Source organism: Parus major, chromosome 21 (assembly GCF_001522545.3).
Source record: "Parus major isolate Abel chromosome 21, Parus_major1.1, whole genome shotgun sequence".
In the NCBI taxonomy this organism is placed as follows: domain Eukaryota; kingdom Metazoa; phylum Chordata; class Aves; order Passeriformes; family Paridae; genus Parus; species Parus major.
The window spans coordinates 7,291,030-7,316,988 of NC_031789.1; the positions used below are offsets into that span (position 1 = coordinate 7,291,030).

General features: G+C 41.0%; 1 protein-coding gene across 2 annotated transcripts in view; it reads left to right on the forward strand.

The window, feature by feature from the left end:
• Window positions 1-25,959, forward strand: part of PEX14 (peroxisomal biogenesis factor 14) — a 67,160-nt gene that overhangs the window by 24,448 nt on the left and 16,753 nt on the right. For both annotated transcript variants that reach the window (XM_015648352.2, XM_033519348.1), the window contains one exon: window positions 7,539-7,623. In XM_015648352.2, the coding sequence (XP_015503838.1) occupies window positions 7,539-7,623 (85 nt within the window). The remainder of the gene's footprint in view (window positions 1-7,538; window positions 7,624-25,959) is intronic.

Consider the following 25,959-nt stretch of genomic DNA (forward strand, 5'->3'; position numbering starts at 1 on the left):
CTGATCTCTTTCCTAAGCTTTGACCTTGTGTCAGGCATCTCTCTTGGGTCCTGTGGAATGGGATTGGTGACCTTGGCGTGGCTCTCCCGCGACGGGAGACACAGCTCTGCAGTTAGTCCCTGGCTCATCCCCGGGGATCCCGGGGCTCAGCACTGCCCTTACTGCCGCTCTCGTGTAAACAGAACTTCAAATAATTCGCTGCCAGTTGGATTGCAGGCGATATCCCCCCACACCCCCACCCTGCTCATCTCGCTGCAATTCCTTCTTTGGTGGTACTGGGGATTACAGGGAGCTTGCCACTTCTGCTTAGGCAGAAGTACAAAAAGGGGATTTTTAAAGTTTATTTTCTCTCCAAAAGTGAGATGATTTCGATAAAAAGTTAAAATGTTTGAACTCTAGAAAAAAGGTTCGTGGTGCTCACTGGTTAGATTTATTATGGCTGCATTATCAGTTTAATACATTTAGTTTGCTCTTCTGCTCATATTTCTTGTATTTTTCCAGCATTTATCACTTCCATGTAACAGTTTTTATTGTGTTAACCCTGATGTTATGAAGTCTCATTTGGAGGTGTATTTCTGAAATAAAAAAAAATACATATCTAGCACATTTTCTCTGCAAATAAAAATGGTTATTGTACGTTTCTTTTAATGTACGTGTAAAAGTTTCTGGTTCTTTTTAGATTTATGCATGTAAGTTCAACTTGAATATTATTCCTCTTAAAAAGACAGGAATTTTGTCAAGATGCCCACTGTGTTCTCAATCAAATTATAAAAAACTGAAGATGATAGATAATTCACTTTGAAAAGTGACTACTACACAGATGATGTTGCTACTTTTCATAAGGGTTTTTACTCCATATATCAATGTGTTTTAAGAGAGACTTGGGTCAATAATACCATGCTTTAGAATTCCCTAAATACATATTTACACAATAGACCTTAAAATATATTAGTCTATCATGTCAGCTTCTGTACACTTCTATCTGGGATGTTTTATGTCCTTAACATATGATACAATAAAACTTTATTTTATATAGCATTTTTTATACAAATTGTATTCTAAAATGCATTGTGGGGTTAAACGAGACCTTCACAAGGTTAAAATTTAAAAAAGCTGAAGGGTGCAGGAAAATTAAGGGCTTTGCATGGGATAGATGTATTTAATTGAACAAAGGGAATGTGGCTGGAGAACACAGCGAGCTGAGAGTGTGATTGGAGCTGCAGAGCAGGATCCCTGGAAGTGGAGGGGTTATGTGAGGAAAGGCTTATTCTGTGTGAATGGAGGAGGTGGAAAGGTCACGCCTTCAGGAGCAGCTGGAGGAAGTGTGGAGTAGCTCCTGGAACAAAGAAGTTGAAAGCAGGGACTGCGTGGAGTCGCTGCTTTGTAGTGGGAACAGCAGAAGAGATGGGGGAAAGTGTTGAAGGGGAGGAAGGCAGCCGAGAGAGCGCGGTGTGCCAGCTGAGCTGCAGGGTGCGATGGATGGGAGCGGGGTGGCAGAACACCGGGGATCTCAGCTGCTCCATCGCTCCAGCCTGGCCCCGGCGCTCCGCAGGCACAACACACTGACAGCTCACACGGCGCTTTTGCTGGCTTTCATCGTTTTTTAAAATTTTTTTCTGGTCACCCTATTCATGTAAATTAAGTAAGGCTTTTTTGTATGTGATAATTATAGATAAATGTATTTAAAGTAGATCTGGATTTTGTAGTCCTCAGGAAAAAGAGGAAGAGCAATTTTTCCCCCCGTCCCTGTCATGTGTTCGTTTTAATGAGCAATTTTAAAAAATTGAAAATAAAAGAGGAAAATGAATAGGTGTTGAACCAGCCTGTGATATGTAAATGCCAACTAGTAATTACCTAAAACCTCAATTTTCTTTCTGTTTCATCTTGCAAAACATTTCATTTCCACTGAGTGAAAACACTTAATTTGGGGCTCTGACGGCGGCAGCGGGGCCGCGGCTGCGCCGCCAGGGGGCGCGCGGGGTCCGCCGTGAGGGAGCCCCGGGGGCCGGGAGGGAGCCCCGGGGGCCGGGAGGGAGCCCCGGGAGCCGGGAGGGAGCTCCGGGGCCTCGCCCTCGCAGGGTCGGCTTGGAAAGACCTCCGGGACCATGGAGCGCAGCCTGTGACCCAGCACTGCCCTGGCAGCCACACCAGAGCACCGAGTGCCGCGTCCGGCCTTTCCCTGAACGCCTTCAGGCACGGTGACTCCGCCGCCTCCCTGGGCAACCCCTTGCAATGTCCGATCACCCTTTGAACAAATTCTTCCGGGGGTCCAGCTTGAACCACCCCAGGTGCAGTTTAAGACTGTCTCCTCTTGTCCTGTCGCTTGTTTTCTGGGAGAACGGCCAAAATCCCCCCTGACTACAACCTCCTGACTGAGAGTTATAGCGAGCAAAAAGGTCCCCCTGAACCTCGTTTTCTCCGGGCTGAGCGGGGTCCATGACAGGGACACGGCCGGCCCCAGCTTCCTCACCCTTCATGTGGGTGCCTCTGAGTTAGCTGTCACTCACAGGCTAAGTGCCAAGCACCTAGGGTTTCCCCTTTTTCGTCTTGTATTTTTTTTTTTTAATAGATTTTATTTTTTATGTCCTTGTTTTTGGTGTGTGTTTGCTATTTTGTTTCGTCCCCCCCCCACTTTCCGGCTGCTATTCTGTATTCTCTTACTTCCAGGTTCTTCATCTCAGATATGGCTCAAAGTGTGTTTCTTCCTCGCCTTTGTTCCCATGAATCTTGCTTTTCTGCCTCCCGTGAATCTTGCTTTCAATTGTATTTTATTTCCCCTCACCGTTTTACATGAGGGCTTTACCACTGTTGTTGCAGCATTTTTAAACTTTTCTTCATCCAACTTTGAGATCTGCCAAACTTTGTAGGTTTCTAGGTTATCTCTTAACCGAAATAATAATTCCTGGGGTTCTGTATGTTTTCATTTAAATCTGAGTGAAACCACAGGAGCTTTAGAGCGTTGCTCCTCCCTGCGTGACCCGCAGTGAATTCCTGCAGGAAAGGCAGGTGCTGTGTGGGGAAGGCTGGAAGCCCCACGCGGGTCCCCGCGCTGGGAGTCCGGGCGGGAGCGGTGCCTCCTTAGCGAGATATACGGCTTCCTAATTAGCCCCTTGCATTTTCCCCGAGTGCTGGCATCAGCGTTCTATGATGTGTTTCCCTGATTAACAGCTGCTTTGCAACTATTTCCGTGTGCCACCGATAACCGTATTTGTCAAGTTAGTCCTGGCAGGGCGCTGATTTCTTACTAAAACACAGCATTTCTGTTGCGAGGGGTTTTCTTGTTCGCTGTTGTGCCAGGCTTTTAAGTCAGCCCTTGTTAAAACGTAAGTTGGCTTCAGCCTGATGCTTGTTAACAGGATTCTGGGTATCTCCTTTAGAGTAGGAGTGCAGAAACCTTTCACAGACAATTTAATCTTCCGAGCCTTGCAAACATACAGCCGTACACTGAGGGGGTGTTGCTGTAGGCTAATATATTGATCAGTTCCATTTGCCCTATAGCTGTGGCCTTCTGCTCTGGCTGAAATAGGTTGAGTGTTTGTTGATACTGCCATATTATTATTTTTTAATACACTGGAAAAAAATTAATTCCAACTTCTTTTACATACGTCATGTATATTGCCAGTGTTGATTGCTTCCGCACATGTAATGTAAACTGTCTGTGCATAGTTCATGGCCTGGGCCGCCTCTGCTTAATGAAAAGAAGTGTTGCTTTTAAACAGATACAGATCCACTCAGAAAGACAAAATACCATCCCTTGAAACATATAATTCAGACCCAACCTTTACATCACAGGTCATCTCAAAGTCTCAGTCTATCAACAAATGCTGTTTAGTAATAACCTACAGAGGGTTCCCAGTATTAGGAAATCTATTAGAGCTCTTAGAGGCTATTCTCCCGGTGGCTTTTGAATCTGTTTTCCACATGGAACTTTCTTACCAAATTCTATGTAACTTTTATTGGTGAAGATCTTTTACATTTTTTTACATCCAAATTTATTTTTTTTTGAGCTGATAGAAAATAGGCATTTGCCACAGTATCTTAAATTTCATGGTTTATTTTTTTAATGCAAGCAACTGATAAAGTAGCTTAGATTGCTTTACTGGAAACCCTGCAGCTTTTAGCACAATAAGAAATAAGGCTGTCTTTATCTTCCCCATTAACACAAAAGGGAGGGAAATTAGGAATAAAGGACCTTGGCTGCTAAGTTAATGTCCAAGTGCTGTACTTGGGCCGAGAATTTTGCCAGCGCTCTGCTCTCCTATAGCATCTGCAATAACGTTCTCGTCTTTATTTTATATCTTTGACATTGAAGGCAGAATATTTGGCCTGAATTTATGTCATTTGTCCAGTTGCAAATATAATCTATGAATAGTGACATTGATCTTTTAATTGGAAAATCAAACTGTAGGACAAGACCTGCTGCAGGAGTCCACCCATTTCCACCCAGTCAGAAAGATGTCTTTGTGGATCCTGTCACCGCAGGAGAGGTGGTGGTGGGAAAGCAAGTTTATGACTGGCTTTTAAAAGCCAAATACACTCTCTTTCTTTAATACAAGTATGTACCTGGTCCATTAGAGAAATCGAGTGTGCTCCACAGTGTATGCTGGCAACCTAAGAATCAACAGAGTGATACAATGCTCATTATTTGGCAGTGTCCTAATGCCATAAAAATTCAGAGAAGTGTTACAAATGCTACAGAAATAGTATGGAACAATGTTAGCAGCTGAGTCAGAGTGCTATTTGCCACATGATTTTTTTGGCTGTACACAGGACTGCAAGTCTTCTCATCTTCCTCCTCCTTTTTCTGTTGTTTAAATTATGGAATGCAGTTGCTCTTGTTTGTGCAAAGAAAATGATCCATAGAAGGTAGGGAAATTCTTGTGTATGCTTCTTGAAAATATTGGCATTTTGACATGGCCAAAATTCGTAAGTTGCTTGTGTATACAAGATTAATTATAAAAATGAAGACATTTTGGCTCAGCCTATAGGAACGAATGTTCAGAGGTAAATGCAAACACAGTAGGAGAAACATGGGATTACTGGAGGGAGGAATACATGTCCGGGATTCTTTTTATGGAGTTTGTTGTTGCTTGTAATTTCATTTTGTTTTAAGATTTAAAAGGCTGTGAATAATGGAGGAAGTAATGCAGGGGAGAGATAAAATAGAAGTTTATTTTGGACTGAAATTTACTACTGTAATGTTTACATTTTTATGAGGCAAAAATAAGCTTTAATAAAGGGCTAGAATCAATGAAATGTTCACATGGTTGTGATTGAAATAGCACAATGAAAAATACTGTTTATTTCTCACAGGTTTTGTAATACTTAAAAATTGATAATTAAATATAAGAGCTTGCAGAACTGCAAGTCTGCAGGCTGTTTGTGTCTATCTCACTAAATGTGGGAGGGAGTGTTAAGGAGTATCTGAAGACACAAACAAGTAATTATTGTTAGAAGGAGAGTGGCTTTGATATGTTCACGTGTCTGTCGGTCTGCTCATTTGGGCATCTTTCTTATTCAGCATATTATCAGAGGGTTATTCGTTTGGGGGCTTTATATTTCTGCATCTGGCACAGCAGTATCAGCACAGTTTAAATCTGCGATTTGCCTGTCACCTGCATTTCAGCTGGAGACAGATCAAGTGCACATAAATGAAGCCAAAGTGTACTTTATGTGGGGTGTTTTGCTCTGCTGTTTTGTGGTTCAAAATTACTGAATGTAACTTAAGGAAAAAATGCAGGAAAACAAGAAAATGAAAAGAATTAAAAATACCCCATTCATTTCATTCTCCCAACTTCGAAGTGTGCTGGGACTTTGTCAAATTCCCGTTAAAATAAATATGTCAATTTCATCTCTCTTCCAAATTCATTTATCATGCTTTTTTAAAAGGTGTTTTCTGCTTTACCTGATGTTTAAATTGGATTCGCTCGTTTATGCTGTTCTTTGCTGTATCCCCCATGTTTTTCTTAAATGAATTAGTAATGACAGCGTACTCCATCATACCCTCTCTACAGCCACTTTAAGGGAAGCCTGGTGATCTAAACCTTTTAACCTATTAAAGATGATTTTCCCCAATTGAATCAGACCCACCACAGGTGTAATAACTAATCATTTAAACTACACCTGCTATTATGTATTTTTAAGCCATTATGCATGTTGGATAGATGATAATTCATGTTTATTGCATTGTCCAATGGATCCGTTTTGCCTACACTAGCCTGATTAATGTATTTAAAGAAATAAGAGATGCAATTTAAAAGAAAAAAACATTGATGGAATGCACTGAGGAGTACATTGAAAGTGCCATTAAACCCATCAGAACTTTGCTCTCTGACCAGAAATGCATATTCGAAGCGTTTGATTCAAACACAAAGTGAAACTTAGTGATTTCAGGAGCGATGCTGTATTTTCACTTCTTCTTCTGCTGTCAAAGTTTTGGAAAACCTTTTTGGAACTGAATTCCAGAAACTGTATTTTAAGCTAAACTCTTAAAGACCTGAATAACATGGGTCTATTATATTATTATCATATTAGAATAGCTCTAGAGAAGGGAAGTCATCTCTTCCACTAGTTCACGTGTGGATGTGCTGTTAGCCCATTATTCCTCATGATGCCACAATAAGAACAGATGTTTTTGTATAAAAGTGGAGGGATTCACTGGTGCAGTAACATGTAATAATGTGTATAACAATATAGGGAAGTATGTGAAAAATGGAACTACTGTATGAAGAAAAAAATCAATTGCCTTTCACTGGCACTAAGTGGAAATGTAAAAATCTAGTGCTGCTGTTGTTGATGATGCCATTGGGTATTATCCCAGACTTTACCCTTTGCTTCTATAAGTGCTCTGTTTTAGGTGCTCTGTCACCCTAAAGAAGGATGTAGAAGTCAGTTTGTAGGCAAAAGTCATCTGTGGCTTTTGCTGGTGTGGAATATAAATTTAACTACTTGCCTACCCGTTTGTGTCATTCAAAGTGACTTTTTTGATTGTTGTTATGTGATCCAAAACATGTGAAGTCACTTCTTCTCTAGTCATGAGAAGCTGAGGTTTATTTATTGCTTTCAATAAATTAGAATGATGGCAGAAAAGGCCTTAATCTCTTAGAATCTGCAGGGAGCTTTAAGTCAGATAGAAGGGAAGCATTCTTACAATAAGCCAACTGTTAGCAATCACATGCATTGACTCAAGGTTGGCTTTAACTGTAGGAGAGCCAACTTAGGTAAGAAGATCACAATATAAGTAACAGAAACACCTAATAATCTAAGAGAAGTTTTTTTTGTACAGATAGAGCTGCTCCCAAAGTAATTAAAAAAGAAAATTCTGTGTTGAAACACCATAATTGTGCTGTCTGTTTAGAGTTAAACCACAAGCTCTGATGCTTGTTGAACCATTTCTGAAAATTGCTGTTGTCTCCAGACCATCTCCGTGTGATGGGTGTGTTGTCTTACCTTACAGTACACAGTGCCTAATAGAAAATAGGGATTTGACCATTCCTAACTTGGATCTTTCTCTCTTCTTTTTCTCCAATCCTCCTCAGATTGTGACAGCAGTGAAATTTTTACAGAATCCACGGGTCCGTCAAAGTCCGCTTGCAACCAGAAGAGCATTCCTGAAGAAGAAAGGTATGAGCTCTTTAGGTTGTGATCTCAGTGATAAAGAGGGACCTTGAATTAGTGTAAAGTCAAAATGTATTGCTGTGGAATATTAGATGTTACAGACAAAGCAATTAGTCTGTCTCAAAAGAAGATCTGAGGTTTGTAAGAAATATCAGCCTCTTTTCTTCCCAACTGACTAGTGCAATATTTGCACCAGATGTGGAATTGCAGAATACAAAAGACACATGGGAAATTTCTAGGTTAACTGTTATCAGATCTTTTTTGCAACGAGGACAGTTCAGAGTTATGGACTAGCTGGTCAGTTCAAACCTTACTGACACTGGCTTTAGAATGGCCAGTCTCTGGGTGAAAAGGTCAAATGTTTCCAAAGAGAGCCAGAGAGAGGCAAAGAACCTGGTAAAAGTCAACAAGGTCAGGTTAAGGTCAAGCTTGGGGTCAACCTGACTTTCAGGCTGAAATGGTAAACTACTGACTGAGTTTAGCCCTTTTCTATAGCAAGGATGGAACACATCCTGACAAATCCTATATCATCTTAGTGAGGTGCAGCATACTTTGGTCATTGCCTACAGAGAATTTATTTTACTTTCTGACTCATTGTGGAACTATCTTTTGTTCCTATTTTATTTCTAAAGTTTTTATTCCACAACTTGCAGTGCATTCTAGGTTCCCTCCATATTTTGTTACAGTCCTGTGACCGTATTGCTTACCACAAGACATAAATAACGACAGTTTAAACTTGAAGTTAGTTACATGCATTGTGGAGCACTGTAAGGTGTTGGAATGATACTGAAAAGACAAATTCAAAGCTTCAGAGGGGATTGACCCACGTGTACATTGTAGTCATAAGTACCTCGAAGTACATCAAATTCTAGAACTAAAGATCTTGAGCTTTGAAAAGTAGGGAAGCCTATGAAATAGGCATTTTTCTGTTTGGAGTGATGAAGTGCTTTTTGAGATGCCTGAGACCTGAAGTCATGAGAGTTCAAGTATTTGCACTTTGCTCATCTTGAATCGCAGAGGACCTAGAAGGGAATGGCAGCCTTGTGTTCTGGCAGTGATGTCATGACAAGTAGTTCATGGGCACGTAATTTTGAGTGTGATCCTCTCCCTGCTTGTCCTAGTGCCAGTTAAGAGGACATTCCAATCTCACAGGTATGTTGCTTGCCCTGCCCTGCCATCAGGATGACATTAAAATTTGGAGCCTGTTGGTCGCTGTGCGCCAGGAGTTTTTCCTTGAAATATGTGGACCTACGGGGAGTAATTAATCATAAAAGCTTGGGGATTTCTACTCTATCATCGAAGCAATGAAGCAAGGGAAAGCTGAGCCTAAAAGCTGTGCTGATTACCCGGGGTAACCTGATACAAAATCTATTGTTGCTGAGAGATCCTTAGCCCCCAGTATATCGTGCAATATTATAACTGCCTGATCTTCTTCTGTGCTGACAATGACCAGTTAGTCCTCATTTTCTTTCTCAACACAGCTGGGTTAGAATTTCATTTGCAGAAGGTATTTAGAGCAATTTAGAGACAAATGTCTCTGGTGTTTGCTCTGCACTTCCCCACCGCAGGCTTCGCTGAACAGTTTTTTGTATCAGGAGCTCCATCTAATCTGTTTAATTTTAATAAATCCCTGACTGGGAGAAGAGGAAGGGTGGGGAGATGGAGGCACAGAGAAACTGTGGCCGGACTAATACTTCTTATGAATTACTTGGCTAATAATTACTAAAGAGGAGAAATGGTTTGGTAGAACTGATTGTTTGTTCCTGTTTGTTAATTAGCCCTCCTTCCCTCTGTGCTAATTGTTTTTTTTTCTAAATTTAACCATAGGAGATAGGAAGGAGTAGGGTCCAGTAGTGCCTGTACTCAGCAGTCACTGGAAATACGTCCATAGGGAATGTGGCCTGTGTTCAGTGCTGCTGTGGTACCTGTGTGGTCTCACAGATGGAGGCAGTTCTGGAAATGAGATGTCATGGCAGGTTTATCCTGAGCAGATGAGGGACTACAGGGCTTGGTAGGCTGTTCCCCTATTCTCTGATGTACAGTCCCTGTCATCCCAGGGTAATGTTTATCCCCAGCTGAGGCTGTCTGGTAGAGAAGTCCTCACTGCCAGTTGAAAAATGTCCTGCAAGCCTGACTTGGCTTAAGAAATTTCCCTTCTGAGACTCACAGAGGTGGTTCTGCCTAGAATTACAATATTTTCTTCTTTTTCTGTAAGTATCTCCTTCCTCAAAAAGGCCAATCAAATTTTATTTCCTTTTAGTATAGGAACTGGATTTGGTTTAATACATTTCAGTGAGGTGAGAAATGAAAGTTTCTGCAGGGTTATCAGCTGGACTGGGTTTGGTAAAACAGTGGTTGTAGAGGCTGAAATCAGGCATTCCTGGTTCTGTGCAGTTCAGGTGGTGCTGAACTGCTCTCTCTGGCACATGGGGTGATACACTGCTGATGACAGTCGGGAGAGTGAGGGTATCCTGGATTTGCAAAGGGCTTTCAAAAGTCAGATGAGATTTCTCTGTTGTCTTAAGCACTTTTAAACTCCCATATACAGAGGCATTAATGAGAAACATGAAGTTATTAGAATCATTTATCATTTTCTTTGAAGCTTACACTGGCATTTTGTGTAATTTATGACATTTCCTCCTTTTTATCATGAACTTCTTCAGATGAAGGGAAAAACAGCTGTTTCCCCTCAGAGTATCTGAAAGAAAAGAAAGGAAAAAAAGATGCTGTTTGTTTTTTGTCCAACTTGCTGATTCTGCTGATGACATGCCACAGAATCAGCGGCGCCTTGGGAGTAATTAGACAGCATGTGGGGCTTAAACCCTTGTGGAAATGTGTCTGTCATTTAACTGTTGTGCCTCAGATGTCCTGCACTGCTCAGTTACCCATCCCCTAACTCATGTGGCTTGTTAATTTTGTGTGCTCTGAATCTCTTTAAGTTCTGGCAAGACAAAGAAAGGGGGTGGAAATGCACTATCATGGGGAGCTCTGTTTCCAGGGCGCTTGGGTTTTGGGGCAGAGAAGGGGCAAACTGCTAGGTTACAGACTTGTTGTGTCATCTTGGATGAAGAACAGTTTTCTCAGTTGCTTGTTCTCTTCATCTGTAAAATGACTACAGTAATGACTTTCCAGAGTGGGATTGTGGGAACTGATGAAAGCATATGAGGAGCTCAGAAATAATAGTGATGGAAGAACAGAGGTGCATTAGAGCAAGTTAATGTACAATTGTTGAGTTATGTTGGGAAAATGTCCACTCAGAAGGTTTTCTGCAGTGCATCAGTGTTCCAGAAAATTTTTCCAGTGTCAAGATGCCAGACTATGGTGATTTCTGAAGAGATGAAAAAATTATTTAATTGTATATGCCCTTCCTAGTCAGAGCTCAAAGGCACTTGATCTCCTGGAAACAAATGCTGTCAGCCCCAGAATCTCCAGCAGAAAACTGACTTAATTTTCTGCCTTTCTGTAGTCTGCATTCTTGGAAGTTGAGCCTGCCTTTTCCCCTTTATCGAAGAAACCCAAGTGAATCACCTTCAGGACCTGAGGAAAGGGGGCACAGCCCACTGCTGGATGGCTTAAACAAAGCAAATTCTTCAGCAGATTTCAATTTAACCCTCTTTTATTACTCTTCTTTTTTTTAAAATTTCAGTCCATTTCATGAGGCAGTTTGCATGTCCTTGAATGGAATCTCGTTACCATGAAAGCTTTTTTAGCATTGATTTCATAACAGTCTTAATTTAATAGTGCCGTCATTACTGAGAAGCTCTGAGAGTGAGGCCCCAGCTTTCCAGGTCACTGACCTTTTAATTACAAACCTTGTTCTGATGGCCAGGTTATCGACTGGACAGCTCCCAGCTCCTGCCCCCAGCATGAAGATGAAAATAACTGCCTTTCCTCCCCCGCTTCCAGAAAAGGGAGGAAAGGAAAAGTAACCTCTTGTGTTTCCAAAATTAATTTTCTCCTTCAGCTTTACTTTGTAATTAATTCTTTAACATGTCTCAGTGAAGCTCAAGCAGTTTTTGCAAAAGCTTTTCTTGAGAAGAAAATACAATGCAAGCCGATAGAGTCCAGTGCCAACTCAGCTGGAAAAATAGAGTTAGTAACCTATGGTGTCAGAATACCTATTTAGGCCAAACTGCTCTGGCTCTCCAAACATTATGCTTTTCTAGAAAGTACCGCAGTTTGTTTGGTAAGATGAGAGTGCCATTTGTTTGATAAACAAATGTGGGATTAGACTGAAAGTGTTGACTGTTCAAAGAAAGACTTGTCCTTCTCTTCAAACTTCCTGTCAGGATGTGGATTTGAGAGATGGTGAAGAAAGGGAATAAGGGCTTTAGTTCATTGTTGTGCTGGTGTTGGCCTCTCCATAGTGGCCAGTGTGGATTTGTGCTGAAGACAGTGTTGGTAATACAGAGGTGTTTTTAGCTGTATCTGAGCAGTGCTTACACATAGAGCCACTTCTCACCCCAGCAGTGAGGAGGCTGAAGTGCATGAGAAGTTGGGTTAGCTGACCCCAGCTGAGCAAGGGAACAGGTATAATCTGTTCACTGTTTTCAGCACAAATCCAAAACACAGCCCCATACGAGCTACTATAAAAAACAGTGCTCTATCCCAGCCAGACACAGCACAACTGCACAGCTGATTGTGTGAGTGAGGCCTGTCCTGTTTCTGCTTGCAGCTCAGGTGAATTGTTCTCTAGCTGCTCACACCAGTGCCTGCACAGACCTCATCACTTGCACTTAAAAACTACAACCAAGACCTGAAATTCTGATACTGATAGCAAAAATTTGTGGGCAGAATATGCTTAGTGTTTAAGCTTCCAGTACAAGTCAACACACAGTGAGAGAAAGTTCACTAGCACAGGTAGGAGCAGGGAGGTGCTTTCTGATTATTTAAGAAGTTTGCAGCAGGTAGCATAAAGTAAGTCTAACATCTTGTGTGGACTTACAGAAATGACTGTGGAGGTTGAATGGAAGTCAGCATATTCTGCATTTTCATGATGCTTTTCATTTCAGGATTTTGGAGCACATTGTACCCATTAACTGTGGCATCTTTGCAGCTAGTTGCATGGAGCATGTTTGATGGTGTTTACAGGGTTATCTATCATTATCAGAATCATGCTGTGATCTAGATCTTGCTGTGCTTCCCACTAAAAAGCGTCCACCTCTGAGGTAGAGGACAGCAGCTGCTCAACATCACTTTGTGATTTTTAGGAGAGGAAATGGAGAATACTTTATCTAAGTGATCTTTCAGAGGGAGCTTTAGGGATAGAGAATGTAATTACTGAGTAAAAAATTTACTAAGATTCTTGAAAAGCACTATGGGATATTTAATTACTAAAGATGGGCCTCTGTTTATAACTGTGTAAGACAGCTAATGTGCCTTATAATATTTTGCTAGGTTAAAGAAAAATATGTCCTACACCTTTCATGCAACCAGTTTGTTCTTTAGGTGCCTCCCGTCCAAGCTTTGGCTCTACACAGCCCTGCATAAATGGGCAAATGTGATTGTCTCCCAAAGAGCTTTTTAGGGAACTTAAGAATGAAGAGTGAGACAATGAAAGCTGTCATTGCTAACAAACTCACACCAGTTCCTATCTAAATCAGCATTAATGGTAATCACATCCATTTGTGGCACTCTGCTGTGTTTGCCCAGCGCTGATAATGTTCAATGTACAGATTTCCACTCCTGGAGTATCATACTGCAGAAGAATAGATGTGCTCATGATCCAGAAATCAGTTCCACCTTTCTGTGTTTTGTATTAGTTGCCTTCTTTTTTCTTCCTGAAAATGATTGAGAATCTCTATCCATCTGCTGAGAAAGAGATGTCTTCCTGTCCTGCCACTCTTTCGTATGCAGATCTGTCACCTGCTGTTCAGTACCTGCCTATTCATCATGCTGACTTCTTTCCCCCATCAATTTTACCACTGTTTGTGATGTCTGAACTTGCCATGAACTTTACAGATTTTCTTGGCTTCTTGGGTGACAAGGAATGTACAGTAGTACTAACAAAATGTCATAAACTGCTCAGCCTTAGGACATCCTGTGAATGGATGTCCATGGTGCTTATTTGGAGCTGTAAGGGTTTTGGAAGAATATAGCTGAGGAAACCCTTCACTATCATTCCTCAGTATTTGAAAGGAAGTTTGGAAAAACTAGTCTGTTCAGTCACTATACACATGGAGAAATCACTTTATTGCTCATCTCTGACTCTTGTCCCAGTAATGAGTCGTTTCTGAGGGCAGAAAACCACCTGACATCAGGTTAGACATAACTGCCCACGTGATGCAATGTACAAAGGAAGCCAATCCTTTCTCAGCTTGAAATTTATTGATAAATTGGAACAGACCGTTTCCATGCTTAGGAAGTTGTGCATGCTACAAAATGCTGTTTGTAAGCTTAATTTTAAGAAATAATTGGAATGTCATGGGTTTAATGATGTCTCTCCACTTGGCTATCTGACAGTAACTATTTAATGTAAAAGAGCTGTTAAAAATGGCTTTGCAAAATTAACTCCTATTGCTCATTGAGTGTATTTTGAGTCATATCTGCCTTGTTTACTGACGAAATAATGTTTTCATTCCTGGTAGGACTGGAAAAACAATACGATTACAGTAGAGTGAATTGAAGTCTATCCTAGAAGATAATACTAAAATAGTGAGTTATATTCCAAGGCCCAAAATTGTTAGCCTTAGTGATGGGCAAAAAGGACCTAGCCCCTAAGTCTGGCTTGTAAATGTAATTATTTATTTATCATGTTTTTTGAGTGAAGGTAAATGCCAAGTCCAAGAGAAAGTCACTTTGGTAGATACAATCTAAGAGCAGGCATGGGACAGCTGAGACATGACTGCTTCCTTGGCTTTGGGTGAATTTCTTGTTTGCAGCTTGCTCATCTGTAAAATGGGGTTAATTACCACTTTTGCCTTATTGACGCAGTAAGATTTATGTTAGCTATGTTCATAAACTGCTCTGAGATGCTTGTTTCAGAGTTCTTGGTGCTGCTGTATGTGATTTTTGAAGGTACTGCAGTAAAAGCCACACTTTCAGAGAGATTAAGAGTTTACTTCCCTCAGCTGTGTATGGGAGGGGAAAGCTGCAAACTTCAGAATGTCAGAATGCCAAGACTCAGGCAGATTGCGTGCAATCCTAATCCAGCCCCGCAGCTTTGACCTTTGAAGAAAGATTCACCTTGAGATGCTTGAAGAAATCTATGTACGTTTGTATAAAAATATTTCTGTGACAGAAGGAATTTATTTTTCATGGTCATCCAGCCCAGGGTTTCCCCACAGTCTTCCCAGAGCAAGTAAACGAATTCAGCCTCTGACCTGCTCTGAGAATGAACCTGGTCTATTCTAAGTCTAAAGAGACAGCCTTCCCTCTCGAGGCTAAAACAAAGAGTGTAGTTAGGATAATCTGTGGTTTTCTGCTGAAATCCATTTCAGACCTAATGATACTTTCCTGCTAGGAAAGATAAAATAAGTTCCTGTGTGAGATAATTCTCCAGGATCTCTTAGGCAACATTTCTGTTCTGTTTAAAATTATGTCTTGGGTCCCTGTGAACATGAAATCCTACAGTTTGCTTTTCTGTAGCGCACTGTTCCCTCTTAATTTTAGTCTGGAGTGCCATCATTCCTTCCTTAACTAAGAGGTTAATTTAGCTTTTGGTTCATTCCTTGATATTCCTTCTCCTGGAGCCTAGTCCAGGTGACTCCACTTTCCCAGGAGCAGAGCAGAGAATTCATTCTCATGAAACCTCAGGCTCTCTGAAGTAAAAGCTGTTGACTTTGTCATACCGTGCAAATGTGCATTGCTTTTAGCAAGACAATAAAGGGTAAATGGGGTGATCTCTGCTCCTGTGGAGAGGTCAGGTGGTTACATTACACAATCTTCTAGAGCATCTTGCAGCAAATACATGGGTTATATTAAAAGTTGCAATCATATCATTTTTTAAAAGTAAATTGCTGACCTTATGCAGTGGAATCAGCTTTATTGAATTTCGCCAAAAATGCGTTTATAATCCCCCCACCCCTGCATACACATGATATTCATGTCCTTGCTGCCCATGTGGAAATGTCCCTTTTTACGGTGATAAAATTAAATTTGTCTTTGTCTCTGCCTTGCCTCACCTTTTAAGATTCCATCCTTTAGTGACACCCGTGGATATCCATAGCAGAGAATGAAGATGGGCAATATCCCTGCATGGCTGGCTGGCTGATTGTGAGCCAATGACCACGGAACAAATAAATAAGTATTTCACATTTAGAGGACAAATAAAGCTGAGGACAGGTGTAATATGGGTATTTTTCTAGGAGTGTTGTGGCCTTAGCATATGTAAGAATTTATTTTGACTTGGAAGTACCTACACTTTGCTTCTGGATTTTTTCTAATTGCTATGCAATATGAAATATAAAATCCACTAACAGCTGTCTAACTAGTAGTACTGTGTTAAGTGCCCTCTTTCAATAATAACTAACCATAAAACTCTCTGGGCTTTGGCCACCTACAGCCTCCTTCCTGAATTCACTTGAGAAAAAAGTGTTTTGCAGCATGCTCAGGAATTTAACACACCTATATCCCATATTTCTATGCCACTTTGCATCTTCAAAGTACTCTACAAATATTAGCTGACTGAGCTTGTGACACCTGTGGTGGTTTGGCATTTGGGGAAAGAAGTGGGAAACATGTAAACCACTACACACCCTTTATGAAATGGCAAGATTATAAGATTAATTTAAAGCACTTTTGATTAAATTTTTTCCTTCTTCCTTAGACCTTTACATTCTCAAAGCAGTTTGCAAACTCCACATTTTAGTGGGAAACAGAGGAATTTTAGGTGGGGACACTGAGGCAGATGTATTAACAGTTAGATCTGAGATAATTCTGACTGATAGCCATAGATCTATAAATACAAACCATACTGCCAGTGCCATGCTGTCAGTGTGATGTACTGATGTATGGAATTTTCAGTAAAATTACTTAAAGCACTTTCATGTTTGTCCACCATTCCAGCCCCAGCTGCTTTGAGGGCTGGTGGAAGAGGTTAACTGGTTTTATTCAATAAAATCAACACAAACCATCTAAGTAAATGGAGGGGCAGACTGGCCTCTTCAGTGGCAGCCTGGATCCCTTCTTACAGCATCCCCCAGCCTGTGCTTTTTATGTAGTGTTTAAAAGACTTGCTCAGAGGTACAGGGAAGAATATCAGAATATCATTACTCCTGCTCTTCAAGTAACCAGGAGAATGCAGCTGTTAAACTCAGGATATAAAATACATGTTTAAAAGATGACTCTGGATGTGTTTAAAAAAGAGAGCGAGAGAGGATTCAAGGGAACCAAAAAATAGCAGGTTCCATTACGGTAATTAAATGGCAGCATTTAACCTATCAGGCCGTTGCGTGTATGTGAGAGACGAGCAGGGAGCTGCATTTGAAATGATCACTGTCTTCCTTGGGGGATAGAGCAGTTAAATAATTTGTTTGCGAGGTGTGAGTTTAGTGTCGGGTAAAGCAAGTGCTTGTCTGTGTGTCTCGTACAGCTGGAGCTGAGAATGGGGCTCAGCACTGCCAGGAGGAACACAGGCTGCTCTTGGCCATTTGTTCTGTTCTCTGCAGAGTCAGGGCCTCACCTGCTCTCACATATTTCATCATAAAAGGAGAGCTTTTTTCACGCCAGGCCACCTGAGACAGACAGCAGTAGCAGTAAAAGAAAACCAGGGAGGAAATAGAGGCAGAAAAGAATGGGAGTCAGTGTTGAGAGCTGCGGTGATGGTAAGGGGTGAGTTGTTGTGTGCAGTCATTGCACTTGGCACACAGGAGTCTGGGGGCTGTGGCATCCCTGGGGAGCGAGGATGAAGCTCAGAGATCTGTCCCTTAAACTGCACATCAAACAGTTGTTTCCCCTGTTACAATCAGAGCTGTAAGTGTGCCTGGCGTGGTTCCTGTGCTTTGGGACTGCGGGACACAAAGCCAGTGGATGGAGAGGGAGCTGCTGAGGGCAGCCCTGGCCTCATCACTGCCCTGGACTCTGAGCAGCTCTTTGGGCAGACCTACACGGTGATGCTGCTCAACTTCTCTTGGCATCCCAGAGAGGAGACACCATCTTATGTAGTGCTCAGAAGGGAATATCTTCCCATTTCTATTCACTCCCTTTTTATTTCTACAGTGATTCCTTTGTTTAGGGAATATTTGCTAGCCCAGGAACTCCAAGAGTTATCCTCATACTTTGAACTGATTCAGCTGCCTCCCCTAGTGACCTGACTTGTGTTATATTGCAGGAACATGGCCATAAGTGTTTTCTAATGTTCATTCCAGTTCCTGTGTGAATTCTGTATAGCCACTCCCATTTTAATTCCTGGGCTGGAATTTTTGTGAGGCTTTAGAAGACAACAGCCAGTGTTAAAAATATAGATATTTCTGTATTTCCTTATTGAATATTCAGCCCCAGTGACTGGATTTTGAGGGCAGCACTTGGCTAAAAGGAGACCAGAGAAATGCCATATATTTTAGCAACCAGTCAAAGCAATGCATGAATTTGAGTCCTTGATGAGAGTTAGAAATCTGAAACTATTTCCATATATGATCTACAAAAAAATAAAAAGGTATAAATACGTTATTTGAATAAATTATTTGTTGCAAATGCCTTACCTGACTCAAGTGCATATAAGGTATGTATGGATTCTCAAACCTGTCAGTCTTTGCACGTGATGATTGTGTCAGTCTGAAATGTTTGAGAAAAGATACTGTGTAATATTATTTCTCTTTCACACATGTAGAAACTGAGGCAGATGGAGGTTAAATGGCCTACACAAGGTCAGTAGCAAGGCTGGGAATAAAATCCAAATGTGTAGAGGCTTTTTATTATACTAATAAGGAAACTCTGGAGGTGTGTTTGGCATGGTAATCGGAACCCCAGAGAACTAGAAGCAGTTAGTCTGTTCTGTGCATGTCCCCAGGGAGCAATGATGCAACTCCTTTCCTACCTTACCACTCCAGTTCTCTGTGTGTGGTCACCATAGTTTTTACACCACTTAACCTCATTATTTTTAGTATTGTTAGCATTAGTCGTCCTTTGGGCGTTTAATCCAGGCTCTTTAATTTTCTTCAGAGCCCTGAAGAGGCTCTGTGGAAGCCACAAGGGAAGAAAAAAAAAAGCAATAAACAAACCAAAAGATGAAAAATGATCTTTTGAAACTTCTTCTGTTTTGTTGACTTGTCCCCTAATGTTTTTTTGTCTTTGTTGTTCTTTCATCATGAAGAACCCTGCTTAAATGTCTAATCTTGGTTTCTTAAAAGTTAATTTACTATTGTTTCTTTCTTCCCCACCCAAGATTAACATCCTGTGTGATGACATAGATGGTTGTTGTCTAAATGGATGTGATGTAAGCAACAAAATTGTGTAGGGTGGGTGGAGAAATATTTATATACTTGTGTTAAAAATTATAAAGTAGGTTTTGTCTTTTAAACGGAAGGTATTTCAACACTGTTACTGGCAGCATCGGCCTTTAATTTTACAGGTGGCTACCTTTCTAGTAACATTCAGCAAACAATGTTTTAATGGCATGTAAAAAATTTCTCAAAAACAGAATAACGAGGAATGAGGGTGATTTATAATCTGTAATGAATTCTTGCTGACATGTCTTTTTATAACAGTGTAGTAGCATCTCTGTCTTTCTGGGGAAAGTGCAAACCAGTTTGACCTGAAACATTTGTACCATAATAATCAAATATGTAGCATTTAGATGTAATTTTCTTAATTCAAATTATCTTCTTGGTGTGATGTTACCTGACTCACAGGTGTCTAACACTGATTCCACTTTATAGAAAATGGGTTAGAGGAGACAAGATGCTCTATAAGGTTGTGAGAAAAATACCTGTCAGAAAAAGGCATGTGTTCATGGCTCCTCACCCAGTGTTAGTTCCTTTATATTTCCATTTGTTTTTCCATACACACTTCCACGTATTTTTACATTTTCTTAAAAGGTGCAGCTGTATCTACATGAGCTGTCCAGGCTCCCCACAGCAGCTTCCTGAGAGAGGGAGTGTCCAGTGTGCCCTGTCCCACTGTGTGTTCAGAGCTTCACTGTGTGTTCTTCAAACACCCAGACTCCATTTGTAGACACTTTCTATCATTTTTCCTGTGATAAGTCTATACAAATGGCTTTGTTTTGTTCCTTTCTAAAGTTTAATGTAGAAGAGGCAACGAATAGCATTGAGGCAAGTTGCTCTTCACATTGCAGTTCATGTTCATCTGCAGAGGCTGCTTTGACTGGTTTTGTCTGAGGTAGAAAATAGTGAAGTGCTCTTGTTAGTGTGTTTGGGGCAAGCAGTAACTCCAGAGTAATGCAAAGAAACAGAAATGGTGCATCAGGACACATTTCCCCATTCTTATATATAAAACTAAGTCATCCTTCATATATTCTGAAAAATCTGGTTAAAGGATTTTATATAATGGCTTGAAATTGTTGTTCTTTTACATGATTCCTTTGGTTTGAATGCCGAGTTGGGCAGAAAGAGTGGCAGGTTCTAGAATTGCAAACCAGCCCAGTCCAGTAATCCCAGATCAGCAGAGAACTGATCCAGAGCTCCACACAAGGGCCAGGCTGCAAGGTCAGGCCTAATACAGTCTGTGTTCACCCCCATGCCTGGGGATTCTCCACTGCTGTAACAAAGAACAAATGTCTGGTTGAGTGCAAATCCCCCCTGCCCAGCTCCTTCTGGATCAGCACTGGAATTCTTGTGACATGCTGGTTCAAGTTGTTGGAAATACAATTTAAAATTTGTGTTCCAAAGGTAGATCAAAACCAAACCTCCTGTACTGCAAGTGTTTTACTTTACTTGAATTTAAGACCACCTCTGTCTTTCTCTTTAGAAGCTCCTAAAAATAATATCACAGATCAAAGAGTAGCCAAGGGCTAATTATTTTGTTACTATTGCTCAAGAAGCTGCTTAACAAAATACATTTTGTTCACACAAAATGAATGGATCTGAAGCACAAATGTTTTCTGTCACTGTTGCTATTAAAATATGTGGTAAGCTTTATAAGCTATGGTAGTGCATGGGTTTCTTAAGGGCCATGTACCAAACTATCCTGCTTTGGAAATGAATATGTAGAAGAAATTAATATCCTTTCACCCTTACGGAACGTTCCATGTTGTAGTTCCCAATTTAATAGGAATAGGCATAGGCCTGATGTGTACTCTGGGCACATCACTTCATTTCTGTGTGCAGGCTTTTTCTTTGTGGCCTGTCTTTCCTTCACAGAGATTGTTGGAGGCTTTGGGTCTGCCTGCCTTCCTTGGTGTGCACAGCACCTGGCACCATCCACCTGCCCAGTGAACACCTTTTGGAATCTCTGAGGAGCATGGTGATACAAATAACGAGGAGCAGGAGCCATCACTGTGACACTGTGTTTCACTGCAGGAAAAGCAGCAAGAATTTACAGGTCACAGGTTGGATGTGCTTGGAAACGTAGCAGTTTAGTGTACCTAATAGCTGTTTTCTCTGAATGCCTGGTCTTATTTCTAGGGAGGTTGTCAGTTGTGGTAACGAGTCATGACAGCACTATGGTTACTGGAGTAGTGTCTCTTCCATTAGCTGGATTTTTTGCTCTCTAAGGACTTCTTTTAAACGAATGTCAGAGCCCTGGTATGTACTATTCCTGATAAACTACCTGAGAACTGGTATCCTGGCCTAGTCTTCAAAGCCTGCAAACCCCAAGTAGATATGGATTTGAAATAATTTCAAATATGCACAGGTGTTTGTTCTTACATAGTTCTCTCCCAGCATGAACTGGATGAACGTTTGTCCTGTGTCCCTGTGTGACAACAGTGGCTGCCAGGTCAGTCACACACGTCGTGTCTCCAGCTCTGGAGTGGACATCCTCGAGCAGTGTCCACTCAGAGGAGGCTTTCCATCAGGGACTGTGCCTGTGCTGATGTGATAATAGAAAGGAAAAGCTGGAGGCAAGACACCTAAAAATAAAAATATCACCATCACAGATGATGGGAAAATAAAATCTCCTTCCATTTTTAGGAGAGGTTTTTATTTATGTTACAGAAAGATTTGTTTCTTCTGTCTTTTTTGCTGAGCATGGTGTTCTGAGAATGATTCTGTAATAGACAGGTCTTCAGAAGAAGGTACCCAAGTTTGAATTTATTCTGTGTTTTTGCATATACTTGTTGTGTAGGAATGTAAATGGGCTTTGTAACAAAACTTCTGGTGCTGTAATTCAGGTTGGTGAGGACTTCTGGACCTGTCTTGCCTGATTTAGAGTCATGTTGCTATCTCTTTTTTTTCTCTGTTTTGAACTATTTGTGGAGCAGAAATGACGCCTGTTGAATTATGCTGTCTGCTGCCTGAGGATTTGTTGTGGATTAATTCAAAAAAGAGGTGTCCAAATCCTGTTGAGGCTGTGATAGCACTCCATCTGCTGAGATTTTGGCATTGCAGAATCCCGAGCATGAGTCCTGTTTTCAGCCTGCATGTTGTTCCTTGAATTCTCTTCTTAGTGTCTGACCCCTCAAATGTACAGCTTAGTACTGGGAGCTTTCACTGAAGGTATCTCTTTCCTTCTTTCTTTCTTATATGGAGCAGAGATAATATACTTCATATAAGCAGGGAGCTTACTTTACATTAGAAGAGGAAGACCTGACCTCTCTTGCTGCAAGTGAAACTGTATTCTCCCTGCCTTGAAACTACCAGTGAAATACATTTTGGACTGACTTGTAATGTGATTTATGCTGTGGTATGCTTTGTGATATTACAATGTCCTTTTGCCTTTGTGTTTGATTTTTTCCCCTCTGATAAATTTCACTGGGTATTTACCCAAAATGCCCATAGGAGACTGAGGCATTTTCCCTGCTGCTTGCTGCCTCAGAGAAGGAATCCCATGGTTTTTTTCCCCTCCCATTAACCTCACTGCAATCTCTTTTCTGTCTTTTCCCTCCTTGTTTTGAAATAGTATTAACATGGGAGACATTTTTAAATAGAAAACTGGAAGAAAACACGTTTCTTATTCATATGTATACACACGTTAAACACAAATGTGAATGGGTGACCAGAAGCACCTTTTTCATTTTCCATTTTGAACTTCTCATATATATAAAACTGAGAAGAAAAGTTGTAGAACTTGTTCTGTTTCTTCCATTCCAAGACATGCTAAGCAAGTCACCTGCCCTTCCTTATTCAGAGTGAAAATACTTTGATCCAGTTTTCTGAAGACAGTACTCATTTCATAAGAATATTTAATCAGTAGAAAATAGAGAGGATTTAGTTTGTTTGTTTAGTATTTAACCAAGTGAATAAGGCAGATTAGGGGAAGGGGGGACACTGGACCCATAAACAAGGTGATATATAATATTTTTTTTCGTTCTCCTTTTAAATAAATACCGATCAGCTTTATGTTCAGAGACAATAGGAGCCGTTGGCTTAAATTTGCAGTTTACTGTATTTATGGCTGTAATATCAAGGTGCTGCCGTCGTAATTTCATGCCCCAATGAGAAGAGCAAGGTCGAAGCAAATGCTTCCATCGGCATCTGCTAACACACTAACTCATAAACAAGGCCCGGCTGGATCAGGTGGCACGGAATAATACAGGCTAATGAAATACAGCACAGCTTTCCATTACTGTTAGTTTTTACAGTGTCGTCATTACGTGTAATTTATGTTTAAAAAATTCAATTTTATACAAGGCTCTGGGAAATAGGGGTCTGCAGGTCACCCGACGACTTTTAACGGCTCTGAGAGTCCTTATTGCACTCTACTGTTCCAACAAAATGTTAATAATAAATAATAAAAAAAATCCTCTTTTACTTTTTCTCTGGTTTGCATATCTTGCTCTGTCTTTTTAATTACAAGTGGCTAAGGAGAGTTTGGGGCTGTAGATGATGTCAGGAGTTGTCCCCTTTGCTGGTGCTCTCAGCGGGGGGGTTACTATCTGCTTGCTTTTCTTTTGTCTGTCTATCAATCACCCGGGATCCTGTAAATGGAGTAAACACAGCTGAGGAGAGGGAGATACTTAACAACCTCTCTCCCAAACCCTCACCCTCTGACATTGCCCTCCTCTCCTCCATTACACTTCATTTTATTAGAGACTCCAAAAAGCTTAGCTGGGAAGAGAAACTGCTGCTGTATTTGTTTATTTATTTATTTATACATGTTATACCAAAATACTTTCTTATTTTAACCTTTTCATTCCTGGCTGACTCACTGTGTAATTCCTAGCATTGTTCTGTTGGTCTGATTTTCCTTCCTTATTTTAGTGCTGTGCAGCTGAGGTTAGAGCACCCTTCCTTATCAGTTCTGATTGCTGCTTAGTCACCCTGATGGGTTAAAGTGTATCATGTTTCTGAAAGATTGCACTTGCATAATTAACAGTCTCATAGATGAATAGAGCTTTAAGAATTCAAGGCCCTTTCAGCAACTTTTCAAATTACTTTTATTTCTGCATTTTTCAGCCTGGCAGTTGAGACCAGTCCGTGTCCCCTTGATGTGTGTGTGCCTTTACTAAAGTTTGAGCTGGAAGTGCAGTAGCAGGATGTTTACATTCAAATGCAGTGTCTCAGTGTAAATCAAGGGAAAAAAATACCATAGTGATGTTTCTGAAACCTTAGGTTTTATTCAAATGTTGGGTTGGGCTCAGCCTCATAAATGGCCATGTGTGGAAGAAAATGGATCAGGAGACTTTGCCTTTTTGACCTTTTTGAAATGCATTCAGCTAAGCACAGAGTAGGACGTAGGAGACAGATTTGATAACAGTCACCCAGCACTGCACGTAACTGACTGAACAGGTGGAATCATTAGTCTGGATCAGATCCCAGAAGGATTTTATGATGATTCTTTTAAAATGTGGCCATGTTTTTTCTGAGCAGAGTTGACTCAGTGGCTTCCAGGAACAGGAGTGTAATGTCATTTCAGGGTGCCGAGCAGCAGATCTTCCTTTCAGTCGTGTGACACGGGGCACTGACTTCAGGTGCTCACGTAGTTTGGTGTAGCTGAACAAGTTGTCCTGTCCTACTTTGTTTTCTCCTTAATAGAAACCCAGCAGCTGCCACCCCCTGCCCCACACCTTCTCCTGCCTTTTGTCCCTGCCAAGGGTGGGTGGTCTCCTAGAGTGGTGATAAAGATGGCTTTGGAAACCCACAAAGGAACTGAGTTTTCTCCCACCACCTTTCCTTATTATGGCAGGATTCTTAATTTCACCTAAGCAGAAGTGTCTCCCCAAAACTGATACAGCCTTCAGGTTGTGAAAATCTTGTGTGAATTACTGGACTGAGCACTTCAAGGAGGAATATAATGAAGAAAAATGTATTTTAAGTGCATAGGACTGGAAAAGGGCTGTCACTAATGTGTCAGAGCCTGCATCAGAAGAAGAAAAAGCAGTGGCCCATCTAGTTAAATTAATGGAAGGGTTTTTTATTCCAATTATTGTTACTGTGTTTTGACAGAAAATAGGTAAAACTCACATCTCCTGAGTTTTATTTTCTGTCTGCCAGAGGTACAGTTCTGACCTTGGAGCACTTCTCTTGTCTGAATATCTCACCTCTTCCTCACCTGTGAAATATGGGTAACAGTACTGCAAGTACTCCTCTACTTCAGAGTGGTCATAAGAGGAACAGTATTTTGATGTACATGAGGTCCTTAAAAAGTAAGAGATATTATAAAAAGACATAAACAGACAGCCAAGTCTTAAAAGTTCTTTATACAACAGCCGAGGTGCAGGCACCAAGAGCTGCTTGTGCCAGCCCATTTCATTCTCTGACTTGCTCTGTTTCTGTGTTTGGCTGCAGAGGCTGAGTGATGCCTGCGAATTGAGTGGCAGCAGTAATGATCAAAAAAGAGGGTCAGCAAGAGCCTTTGAGTGCAAAACAGTCATGGGTGCTGGATTATTCAAATCAACACCCTGAAGCCTGAAAAGGAATTTTTAAAGCTTTGTGAAAATTCTGAGTAATTCTTTGCAATGGTTGTGGCGCTGTAGAGGAATGAGATGGATGGTTGGGGGCAGGGAACAGGTTTGCATTCTGTGGGGCTCTGAAGATGTTTCCTTCTCCTCAGCTCAGTCCTTGCTCAGTACCCTCTGCGGTTAGATTATTCCTTGCAGATAGCAATCAACTGGAAGGAAGTGTGTGTCTAATTTGCATGAGATTATTTAAAACAAAAAAAAGGTCTGCATTAGTCAGGGTGATGGTAAACAACGCAAAGAGATGCCTTTTATAATATAGCCGTGGCTCAGCTTTCAAAGCCAAATATAATTCACTTACAATTGGCAGTTTCCTTTATTGTTCCTTTTAACCTTTTGCATTCTGCATGGACTTGATCTCACTGCAGCCGCAGAACAACGAAAATGTT